The sequence below is a fragment of the Numenius arquata genome, chromosome 8, assembly GCF_964106895.1.
Source record: "Numenius arquata chromosome 8, bNumArq3.hap1.1, whole genome shotgun sequence".
Taxonomy (NCBI): Eukaryota; Metazoa; Chordata; class Aves; order Charadriiformes; family Scolopacidae; genus Numenius; species Numenius arquata.
In genome coordinates, this window is record NC_133583.1 from 48,944,070 (window position 1) to 48,957,225 (window position 13,156).

General features: G+C 34.6%; 1 protein-coding gene across 1 annotated transcript in view; it reads left to right on the forward strand.

Moving 5' to 3' along the window:
- The first annotated feature begins 6,202 nt into the window (after positions 1 to 6,202).
- ZZZ3 (zinc finger ZZ-type containing 3) overlaps positions 6,203 to 13,156 on the forward strand; it is a 35,712-nt gene continuing 28,758 nt past the window's right edge. Inside the window, exons 1-2 of the mRNA XM_074151941.1 lie at positions 6,203 to 6,360; positions 8,743 to 10,304. Coding sequence (XP_074008042.1) covers positions 8,794 to 10,304 — 1,511 coding nt within the window. The 5' untranslated portion in view covers positions 6,203 to 6,360; positions 8,743 to 8,793. The remainder of the gene's footprint in view (positions 6,361 to 8,742; positions 10,305 to 13,156) is intronic.

Genomic DNA, 13,156 nt, shown 5'->3' on the forward strand with positions numbered 1-13,156 from the left:
TATTTTGTGGTTTTAGAGAAAGAGGGGTCAGTGTAAGACAATGATGGAGAGGAGGAGGTTAAGCTTTTGTTTGTTTTCACACATCCTATTATTGAAGTACCAGGTTCAGTTTACTGGGGTACTCTTCCATTACTACTTTTTTTTTTTCCACAGAAAAAACTGGAAGCAATTTTTCTGTAAGAAGATTATTTCTAAAGATACTTTTTTTCCCCACTTCTTATGTAAGAATAGATTTGTCTGGCCTGGTGAACCCATCTATTTTAAGGAAGAAAAGGAGCATATTGAACTATCCATTACAGTTCTTTGCCAGTTTTAGCGGTTTTTGTAGAGTGCCTCTCTGCTAGTTTGGAGTGGTACAACTTAACAGTTGATAATTTTTGTCCTGCTGTTCTAAATTTTTCTTTATTTCATCTTGCTATCCTTATATAAAAGATAAACTAAATATAAGTAGTCCCATTCTGACAAACTGTATTTTGACCATATGTAATATAATCTTACTGTATTAGAAATGGCTAAAATCTCAGAGTAATTCCAGAACATGGAGCCTCGTAACGTTTATTTATTTTTACTTTTATTGCATTTAAACTTTCATTATAGCTTTAAGCTGCTTATTGTTATCCATTATTTCAAGTAAGATCTTTGTAATGTCTTTTGGTGGGGGTTATTTCTATAATTTGAAAGTATTGCTTATTTTGATGTAATGTAAAATCAGAAAAATATAATGCCTTCCCCAGAAAACTAATTTCTTGCTAATGTAGTTATGCTAAGCTCAGTATGTGTGGGAAGAGATGCTGGCGTACTCTAGATGTGATAGACTAGTGAATATAATTTGTTAAATGGAATTCATCCCTAATTTAGTAATACCACTTTGCTACAAAGTGATATGCTTTATATGTGGAGATAAACCAAAGCCGTGATAATTTGGTGTCTGTGCAGGTTCTCTTCTGTTCAAAGATGCTAATTTTTTGTCTTGGGCAAATGCTTCTGTAAGGGATTAGATTCTGGTTACATAAATAGCTTCTTCAGTCTTCATTTTATACGATAAACTTTCCATTTTAAAAAATGTACTGTTTTAAATAACATACTGCTGCTCTGCAGAGAATTTAAGAATTGCTATTTTATACCACAGAGATACACCGGTTTTATTTATGAGTTTAAGTCATCTATGAATATTCTTTTCTTTGGAGATACACACATAAGCAGTATTGTGCATGCTTAAAATGTATAAAGTCTTAATTGTTTTTTTTCTATGTCACTGAAATAATGTGGTCTGGAGTGTATAGCTGATAAGAAGGAAGATAATGGTGTAATGATCAGGATGCCTCTAGGCAATTGGAACACAAAAGCTTATTCAGGATACCTTTGGTATAATTCTCTGTGGAAAATGCAAAACCAGAAGATGTAATTTTGTGCCCCGTGCCAGGGGCCATAGCATGAAACATATACAGGGTTCTGCTAACAATTAAAGGTTGCATGCATGCATGCTTAGTGTATGGATGAAGTAATTGGTTAAATACTTATGACATGCTCGTAATGGAAGGTAATAACAAACAGGAGATTCATGATAAATGTTATGCTTTTTCTTTGCAAAACCGCTTTAATGGAGAAGACTGAGTTACAGATACAGAGTCAGGTCAAAGTCAGGTTTTGTCAGCTCTGATTGATTCTTGGGAGAAGTGAAATTTAGAAAGAGGCTTGAGAAAAGCTAATTTTGGCCATCGGTTTTGTATCTGCACTGAGATAGACCAGTAGCAAGTTCCTAGTGGACTGCTGTTTCCTGAAATGTAAATAGTGGCCAGTGGCTCAGAGTGGTTTCTGAGAGATTCTGAAAGAAACAGATGATGTTTATAGGTTCAGAAATACGGCAGACTTTGCTGTATTCTTATGTAAGGGTCACAATTATTTTAATCGAGTTATATTAAGTGCATTGTAATAGCAGTCTAGAAAATCATCAGGTCAATGGAAGCAGGATTTCAAAATTAAAGAAATGGTTTGGGGTGAGATATACATCAATTGAATATACATTGTCAAACTAGCTAAATTATGCACAGTCTTATACTCTGAAATCACACAATATTATTGTCATTGATACACATTTGTTTTGATTTGTTTTCTTTCCCAGAAGATGTTCTGCTTTTTGGTATTAGAAAGATGTATGTAAAAGTGGTGTTTCTTCTGAAGTGTTACAATTTGAAAAGGATAATGTAAACTCTGACACAGATTTTTAAAAGAATAAAATACAGTGTTTTAAAAAAGGAATATACATTAAAGACTCCTAGGTTCTGATGACAGAAATAAGTATGATCAAAGAGTCTTATGACTGAAATAAAACATTCTGCAATATTCCTTTCAGCCAGAGGCAGGTACGGTCCTGCAGGAAGAAAATGGAACAAGAGAGGGCAATCATATATGTGTCACATTTGCTCTTGTAAATAGTAACCACACCAATAACAGATATTGTTTCTGAAGTGATCTTGGGATTTACTTCAGTATGGGACTAGAGAGTGCTACTGCTGTGAGGTATCCACAATTGCAATATCTGAACGCTGGAAAAAGTTTTAACCTTTATCACCATGCAGTATTACTGAGCATGAATGGAAACTGATCATTAGATGAGACTCAGAAGAACAGGAAGAAATACGTTTTTCGCTTCATATAAGATGATAATTTGTTATACTCAAGATAAGATGAACAAAATATTATCTTTTCTAGGGTTGAACTGTTGTGGAAGGCTGTAGCAATTGCCTATTTTCATAAGGTAGTGACATCAAATCACTATTGGTTGCAAGAGTATCTTCCCCCTTTGTCCCCCAAATACACTTTTTTTTTGTTGTTGTTTAATATTGTATGTAATGTTAATATATCCATCGTAAGTACCATATATATATAAAAAAGCACCACCACACAATTATAGTAGAGGCTTTTGTTGCTTTGCTGCTTTCAGGTCCCATATGCTGTTACACCCAGTATGTTCATATATTGACCTTCTTTACTATCTCTTCTCTAGCGTAGGGCCACATTGAACAAACTTTTAACTATGTACGTGTTTCTTAATTCTTTGGGTTCCTTTAAACAATCGACTTGTTTCCCAGATACCCAGTACTGGCTTAACCCAGTGAAGAAATTGGTTATTCTACATAGAATCATAGAATGGTTAGAGTTGGAAGGGACCTTAAAGATCATCTAGTTCCAACCCCCCTGCCATGGGCAGGGACGCTTTCCATTAGACCCGGCATATTTAGGAAGGAGTTTCCTCATTCTGCTGTCTTTAACTGTTGGTTTCCATCTCTGTGTAAATTTGTTTCCTCTGTTGCTAGAGGTTTTCACACGCACAGTTCAACATTCACTAGCTTTGCTAAATAGTCTTCTGGTTAAGTTAAATAAAAATTCTAGCATAATTGTATGACTATGTGTGTATCAGTAGAGTCTGCCTAAAACTATGTAACACTGAGGGTTCTCAAATGCTAAAAACTCCATGAAACTCCATCCTATGCTGTCATCAAATTCTTGATTGTATGTAAGATGTGTCGACAATTTCTGTGAGCAGTCAAATTCCAGTCTCACTCTGAAGTTCCATACTGATTAATGTATGACCATTCCCTATAAGGTTTCAGCATCAACACTCACAATACTGACTTTTTACACAGGTCCTTCCACAAGAGACAAATTCAGAGCCCCTTTCTTACTCAAAGCTTTGTCTCTGTCTGCGTTATATTCTACTTTCACCTCTAACTTCTTCATTTTTAGTGGGCTTTGCAAACCAGACTATGTTGTTTCTTTTTAGTTGATTCTTTCTCTTTAGACTTTGAGTCTTTATTGCAATATCCTCTTTCTTAAATGTTGATGTGGTTCCCTGAAGAATGGCTTAGACCTAAAAGCATATTTAGTTTCCCTTGCACTCCTTATTCCAACTCATAAATACCTTCTAAAATGAATGGTGTCCAAAACGTTAAATTACTCTTCCATCGAATTTCTCTGCCATGGAAGATGTGGTTGTTCTAGGTGAAAAAAATTCTTAATTGCTTATGAAATGTAAAGAAATAATAGTTTCTTTTCAAGATAATTTTCCCAAAGAAACTTCTGGAAGAAGTTATTTAACTATAAACTTAGTAAGCTTTTGTGAACGTTGTTTTCTAGTTTTTAAGCAGTAATTGAGGTGCAGTCATTTTTGTGTATTCTCGTTAAAGTTTCCGTTCTTTCTTTTAATAATTTTTTTCCCCAGAAACTGCTACTAAAAAAATTCTGAGTGGCTTCCCCGCTCCCCCCCCAGCTTTGTTTCTCCTCTTGTGATACTTACACATTCTTTTTGCTGTGTCTAAAATGCTCTTGCTTTCCCCAAATGCAACTAGGCACAGCAGGGTTTGTGTCTTTCCTTCTGCGAGTAAAATAGGGTTGTTTTACGGGAAAGAAAATTAGGGGAGATAAAGTGTACAATCTGAGGAAAGACTGACATTACTATTTCCATCATTCCCGAAACAAGTAATGTGAATGTTCTTTACTTTTGGACTGGTAAAGTAATTAAAAATTTTGAGATTAGACCTCCTTCTGATTGACTCACTGTTACGTTTTGTTTCAGGCTTTTTCTGTATTTTCTATTTTACCAAAGTTACTAAACTGTGGGATTTTTGTTGGGGTATGTTGTTTGGTTGGTTTTTGCATAAATCTGTCAAAATCTTGCTTTACTTTTGCTACCTGCATATGTGTCTTTCCTCTCAGTTAAAGGGATCTGTAGGAAAAGCAACAATATTGGTTTAAGTAACTGAAAATGTACCAGAATATTAAAAACAAGAAACTGGGTAGCAGGGGGACATAGGCCAAAGTCACTTGATGTTGGAGCTCTTTATGGAGTTCCTCTCTCACTGTTTCTAGTTCCATTCCTGGTACGGCTTAGTAGCAACTGTCTTTTTTGCTCATTCCTTTCATTCTTTTATCTTTTGCATTTTCAACTGTTTTTCTTTGCCTACTTGTTTTTCCATTCTTTGTTTTTGTTTTATTATGGCAGTTATCTGTTGCTTGTTAAATTAAGAAACTCCACTGAATAATTGAAATCTAATTTGATTTAGTTATCCATGTAATAGAATTTATGATACTTCATGTAACATCATTGTAGAAATACCCTTCATTATTGAATTTGACTTTAACTCAACATTAATCTCTCCTCTTATTTGGCTCAGTTTATATTCTGAATTGTCAACTTAATGGGGAGTTCGTTTTCTGTTCTTACTTATGATTTCATACTGCTAAGTTGAAAATAAGACAATTTCCAAAGACTTTGGAAGTATGTAATCTAAGTATAATAACTGTGTAGAAAAGAAAATGTGGAGAAACCTGTCAGCTTGTGTTTCGCATCATAGAGTTTCTGAATCGTCAATATGAAAATAAGTTCACTTTTATGAAGTCAACAGAATATGAAGAAAGATTCAGTAATCACTATTCTATAGTGATTTATGATGCCTTCATAGTAGTAGATACTCAAATTAAATGCGATTCCTGGTATGTTTTTTCAAGTAATAGTTGTTGGGCATTGACACTGACGCCCAAACTCCAGAGACAATTGAAAGCATTGTGTGGCTTTGGATCCATAGATTTATTTCTGTCTTTCAATATGAAAATGGGTTCACTTCCACTACAGAGTAGTACACGTTGTGTTCCTTGGGTGAAGAATAGGTTTAATGTGAACTCTGGAAAGTGCTTCACTCCTATTGTATAGAGGAAGGTTATTCAGGGATTTGGAGCCAATATAAGTTTTGAGTTCTGCTCTGTTGATTAAATAGCGAAATAATTGTTTTTTACTATGTATCTAATGATAAAATATATTTGACAATTCATTAATAGTAGTAGTATCTTTCACTACTTGTTTTCTTGTATCTCGTCAAGTATCTTCTGAGGTTTGAACACCCTAACACATGAGACTCTGTTGTGAATTCGTTTTCTTGCGCATCTTTAGTGTGATACAGTGAATCACTTAAAAATAGCCAAGAAAGATATTTTACATTTGAAACCTAAATTAGCATTTCACATTCTTAATTTGCTAACTTTGTAGCATATTGTTCTTTATGTAGGACACTTGTAAAATCAATAATTGCTTCTTGAAAAGCCTTACTTTTTATATGTTACTCTTTATGTGTCCTGTTTTATTATTTTTAATTTTTAATGAAATAATTTAAATGTTTTATTGATGCCATTGTCTTTTTCTCAACAGTTTGCAAAATTCTTGTTGATGTGATGGCATAAACTAGTAAAAAGGCATTTGGATTACATCATGGATATCAGCAACGGCGATTGATATAATTCGAGTGGTGCAGTGAGAGCCTGCTCTATGAAATGTCAAAAGTTTATATTTCTTCTAGTTTTGCAATGGTAAGTGTTTTACATTTCGTACTAACTAAATAATAACTTTTTAACTTGTTATGTAAGGTGTATTTCTTTAGAAAGTAACATACCAGTAAATCAGTAAAGTTTTCTGTCTTCATGTTATTTCTAATGCCTGTTGAGTTCAGCAGTAGTTACTCACCAAAGCGTACATTGGAATTTGGTTTAATTTATTTTATTGGTATGCGTTTGAGATGTCAGTTACTTATCCTTAATGTGTGCCAACCTTAATTAGAACAACCTAGGTGAATATCTAAATGACCCCGTTTTTCGGGGGTTTTTTTGGGGTTCAATCCCAAATGAGATCACTCTTCAGAAGGTATTGAGCGTGTGTGTAAAAGGGGGAATATACAGGGAAGTTTATCCATGTGGAAAATAGATGTAAACAGCCATTTTAGACAACACACAGTTACATGGGATTTTTTTCTCTCTTCAGCTCAACTACTGATGTTTTGCCCATTTGCTGTTTGTTGTATTATTTATATTTTCTCTTAAGACAGAGTTCATTGGACATCTCACACTTTGTCCTGCATCGTTACTTTCAAATGGGCAGAATGGAAGTTGGTATGAGAGCAGTTCTTTACCTCTATTTCCAGGAATAAAAGCAGTGCACCTTTTGAGGCATTCATGTGTGACAGTGAGAATAGCTAACAAGCAGGAGGCTTGTAGCAGCACAAATACAATGCAGTTTTGAAAACATTTGAAACTTCCACTTTGTAATTGCCTTTTCTTAGTTATGCAGAATGTTAGTTATGCTGTCTTATACAGTTGTATCTAGAGCTATACCAAGCAATATTTTTAGAATACATTAATAAATACTACTTGCATTATGAATACCTAAACAGGCAATATAGTAATTACTGTTAATTGTCAAACAGAATTCTATTGCTTAAGAGATGTACTGGTCTTGTCCGTTCTCTCTTTTCTACTCTAGGACCATCTGACACCCAAATAGTAGATTTGTGAGAATTTATGTTCTTTTTTTTCCCCTCTCCTTTGCTGAAGATAGAAAACAGCTATTGAAACAATTTTCCTCCATTTGTCATTTTGAGCCTTTCTAAATAACATGTAAAAGGTTTGATTCCATATTTAAAATTTTAAGTCTTCACATCGTATGTCAGTTGAACAGGTTTGTAAAATCTGGAATTTGGCTAGATGGAAAAGGAATGCCACTATGTACAAATGTGAATCTATTCATTATCATGGATATTATGACAGGTTTGTGGTAATATGCAGTTTGACACATTGAATTTTTAAAGATTAAATGAATAGAACGATAAGACTGAACTGATTTCTATTAAAAATGTTATTTTGAGATTGGGCAAGTCGGCTACTCCTACGTTTCACCCTCAAAACTGAAATACAGACACTCTCAAACTGGGTATTTTAAACTTAGCTTTGAGTCTGAATTTACTTAAGTCCGATGTAGGTGATGATTCATCTCACCAACTGTATGAAGAGTTTTAAAATGAAGAAGGCTTGGGAAAAACTCTTGCAGTACCTCAGAGGAGATTACTGAGAAGATAGAGCCAGGCTTTTTGTTGACATAAATGATGCAAAAATAGGGGAGGCCCCACCTGGGTCTAAGTATAAAGACAATTAAACACTAAAACAGGTTGCCCAGAGAAGTTGTGGAATATCTGTACTTGGAGGTTTTTCCAGACCCAGCTGGTCAATATCCTGTGTAACTAAATCTGAATTTAGTCTTGATGTTCATTTGAGAAGTGTTGGACTAGATTGCCTCCCAAAGTCCTTTCCAACTTGAATGATTTTATGATTCTGATTCAGGCATTTTGTTTTAGTTCATTTTTACTATTAATGACTGTAACTATTTTTTACTGGTGGGATTTTGGGGTTTTTTTAATCCCCTTTTAAATTAGAATTGCAATTCTGTTTTGTTACTTATGAGTAATTTGTTTTTAAGTGACAAGTGCAAGCAAATACAATTTTAATGGTTTCCTTTTTGGTATGTGAAACCATTTAACTAGAAACTGTGGGATATTAAGATTGTAATTTGATACCTCTCATTTGACCATACAAACAATAATATCAATACATTATGTAATATGTATATAACATATTTTAGTAACTGGAGCCTAACTGTAACATTCCAGCCTTGCATAAATATGGAAACATTCACACAAGTACTAAAGCCAGAACAACCACATACACTGTCAGCTACTTTGTAGCTTAGGTGGAAAACTTTTTTAATGTCCTAAGGAAATACCACAGAAAGAAGTGGTATTAATGGATTGTATAGGCATATTCGGTTTTGCTATAGATACGTTTGTGACAATATATTTTTCAGATTTGCTATGTCTGTAGGTGTTTAAATATTTTTTCTGACTGTTTGTTTACGTTTTATTGAAGGTTTCCCAATGAGTGGATCATGATGAACATACTTTAGGGACTTGCCATAGTATGGCTGCTTCTCGATCTACTCGTGTTACAAGATCTACAGTGGGTTTAAATGGTTTGGATGAAAACTTTTGTGGTAGAACATTAAGAAACCGTAGCATTGCTCATCCAGAGGAAGTGTCACCCCATCCTCAAATACGGTCAAGGTCACCAAAGAAGAGGCCAGAGTCTGTGCAAACTCAGAAGGGAAGTAACGGTGGAAGAACTACTGATTTGAAGCAACAGAGTGCTCGGGAATCATGGGTGAGCCCTAGAAAGAGAGGGTTGTCTACTTCGGAAAAAGATAATGTTGATAAACAAACTGTGGAAAACTGTGAAAAAAAACAAGCAGAACCTGTTTCACCGGTTTTGAAAAGAATTAAGCGCTGTCTACGTTCAGAGGCACCCAACAGTTCAGAGGAAGACTTGCCTACTAAAACAGAGAAGGAATCATTGGAGCATAAAAGCTTAGTGTCGGACAATGATGCAGTCTCCACAGGGACAAAGCGAGCTTGTCGATGTCTTATATTGGATGATTGTGACAAAAGGGAAGTTAAAAAGGTGAATGTCTGTGCAGAAGGATTTAATAATTCTGCAATAGTTGACGAGATCGCAGGTTATCAGACTGTCAATGGAGTTGGTGAGAGAGACTCAAATTCTCTTAACTGTGATGACTGTCAGCTTGATGGGAACACTAAGCAAAACAGTGCTAGTTCCTGTATCCCCAAGGACAAAACGGTAGCAGAAAATGGAAACTCATTTGCCCATTCTTCATTGTTGCTTAATAGCAGCAAGGAGGACAGTGTTGTAGACCATTATGTGCCTTGCACAAACCCTCAAGAACAGGTAAAGTTAGAGGACCACAAAATAATAAATGACTGCTTGCCTGAGGAGCATGCTAATCAGGCAGACGAGCCAGCTACAGGGTCCTTTTCTGAAATCCAGTCATCTTTGTTAAGGGATTCGGAGGAGGAGGTAGATGTTGTAGGAGATAGTAGTGCCTCTAAGGAACAGTGTGCTGAAAACACCAATAGCAACCCGAATACTCATCATGACAGTGCATCAATCTCAGGTGAACCTGAACCACATTCTTCAGTGCTGGACTGTGTTTCAGCTCAAATGACATCTATGTCGGAACTTCAAGAACACAGATACACATTGAGAACTTCACCACGAAGGGCTGCCCCTGCCAGAAGTAGCCCTACTAAAAATAACTCTCCTTGTAGAGAAAACGGACAGGTTGAGGAAAATAATTTTAGTCCCACTGAAAAGAATGTACCTGTAGGTATTAATAGTATCAATGGATCTCCCAAAAAGTCTGAAGAAATTAAACAGAATGAAAAAGAGAGAAACTGTAATACGGGAGATCATGGGAGTGATGGACTAAGAAGGCCACTTTCTGAGGGTAGACTTGTTGCTGGATATGTACCATCTGCCAAAGAGAGTGCCAACATCCACACTGCAGAGGATGATGAGGAAGAGCCTGATGTGTATTACTTTGAATCAGATCATGTGGCATTGAAACACAACAAAGAGTATGTGTAACTATGGTAACCATGAATTCTGCTTTTGTTTCTTACCAAAAGTATATACATTAATACATATTTGAAGTACTTTTACAAAAATTTAAGTGCTTTATAATTTTCATACTCTTCGGTCTTCATTTTTCTTCCTTGTTGCTACCCCAAACAAAATTAAACTCTATTTAATATGCAGTATGGTACAGCAATGTGGTTTATACGTTTCAAGCAATATGAATTCTTTAGTCAGAAATTGGGTGGGTTTTTTTAAGACATGTCTATTACCTCTTTTCTCTAAACAAACTATCTGGAAACAAAACCAAAGGAATTATAACCCTTAATTAGAGTTCAGTTATTTATCAGCATATCCAGTAGGCACAGCACTAACAGCTTATGAAACTATCATTCTGTTATACATAAAATTTAAGGTTAGATACCTATTTTCAGAGTTTCACGGGAAAGACATCATTATTGTGTTAAGGAAGATAAATTGATCAAATGCAGCAATTTGAGAACTTTCTTCAGAGTAAATTATGTCTACATTGCTGTTTATATTCATTAAATGTAAATATATACATGTTCTAATTATTAGCAAAGAGCACTAACTTGGTTTTATATTTATCATCTGAATGTCTGTAAGTAGAACTGTGATAATCATATATTTGTGGTAACTGTGAAAGAGATTCTTGAAACAAAAGGGCAATTTTCTCAGTGAAGAAAGTTTACATGGAAAAAAAATGTCTTCAAAGTATAGATTGGACCACAGGTTTTACTGCACAGTCTTTGTAAAGCTGTTTTGACTTCTGTGTTTTGCTGTTTAGTAGATGTTCTACATTTTGTTGTGAGTACTGAAAGGCCCAATGCAGATGATCATTTTGCTTCATATGAAGAGCTAAACCGCTGCTAGTAGTTTCTGTAAATAATCACAGCACAATTATTATGAATGTGGGGCACAAGGTACAAATGACTGTTTAATCCTGCAGAAGTTTGACTGGGTTTTTTGGTATTATAATTGCATTATTTTTATAATGAAGTTTTGTTCAGTACTGGATGTGACTAAGTTATTTTAATCAGACAAACTATGATTTCAAAATAATGACCAAATATCTGCAGCTTCAGCCCTCAGCCCAAAGTGTATGGACGCTTCTCCTGGTAGATAGAAGATTGCTGTTTCCTAAATTATAAATGGGGAAAATGGACTGTTGTCTTTAGACGTTTTTTGGATGTTGTTGTATCTGTAAGTAGGATGGCTTTACTAGTTATGTTAGTATGAAGATACATTAGTATCTTTTTTTATTATTATTTATTAGGAAAAGAATGATAGCGATCGTCTCAGATTTTTAGATGTAGCCTCCATTTTTACTTCTTTCAAATGAAACATGTCCAAAATGCATAGTTTTAAAAAATCAAAATCTGCAGTTGAATGTTAATACTGTAAAAATAAATTATTTTTTTTATTGTTACAATTAAACACAGATCTAAATTGTTCCTGAAAAATTTCAGGATTGTGCCCTAGTGTTAGCTTTTGAATATACGCAGTTGCTTTGAGGATAGAACTAGTGGTTGTTCAGATTGGCAGCCTGTTTGTGAGAGCTTGTTGGGGAGCTTTTGAAATTGCAACTAGGACTTGGTAGCTTGCTACTAACTTGCTGCCTGAATGCAGAATTCCAAAAGAAATCGCTGGTATTTTTATCCTATCTTATATTTCACTGATTTTTCGTGGCAAAAAAAAAAAAATCAAAGCTAGAATTCTTTTCTAGATCAAGAAAGAATAATTTCTACTTTTTGGAAGGGAAGCATTCTACTGAAGGTAGTGTTAGCTGGACTTTTTTTTCCTTTTAAAAAATGCTGATATAGTTGGAAAGTTATGGGCAGTCTTTTTTGTTGTTGTTTATGTTTGCAAGAAAATAAATCTAGTATTCTGATGGTTCCTCATGATAACAGGATCCTTCTAAAGAACTTAAGTCTGCTTTTTGATATTTGAGTGCAGTTGTCCTTTATCCATAACTTTGTTGTTCAAGACTTAATCAAATGCAGTACACTACATCCTTTTTCAAATTTTAAAAATACCAAAGTTCGTTAGAGGATACTCCTAATTAATTTGTTACAGTTCTTGAATATGTCTTAATTATACCCTTGTTTAATCTCATTTTGTGCTTACTTTCTAAAATGTTGAACTAAAAAAAAATAATGTTTTAGCAGAAATGTTTTCCCTGATTAGTCAGAGGCAAAGAATTCCAGGGTTCCCATGCTGTCAGGTAAAAGCTATTTGCTTTGTCTGTGATGTTTCTGGCTAAGCAAAATATGCTGGTTTTCTGCTGATCAGATCTTCAAATGGTGCACATCTTTGTTTTTCTGTCCTTCATCAGTTTGTGATTAAACTTGTCTTTATGGATGATTTTTTTTCTCTGGTTTATATTTCTATTCTCTTTTAAAAGCAAATTCAGAGAGGCATTAGCATCTTGGCTGGGTTGAGGAGGCGTTTCTCCAAGAAGCCATTAGTACCATTCTTTGGATGTTCCACAGTGGGGAAAAAAAGCTGTGTTCCTCTGTGTTGCAGAAGCAGTTTGATATGTCTGTAAACTTACATTATTTCTTGTTATATTACATAGCTTGATGACATACACATTCCTACTGCTGATTTTCACTCTCCAAGAAATGATTTTAACATTGATAAAATATGAATATGTGGAAACCTTCAACAGCTCTTGATAAGACTTGCTGTAAGGAAAACAACTAAATGTATATTGTGGTATTATTGTATGAATTTTGTTGCTTTTTGAATGTTGCCATGTTTAAACAACATTCATATATGAATATGTCTGGGAAAATGGATTATATAATAGGAAAAATAATCATCACAGAAA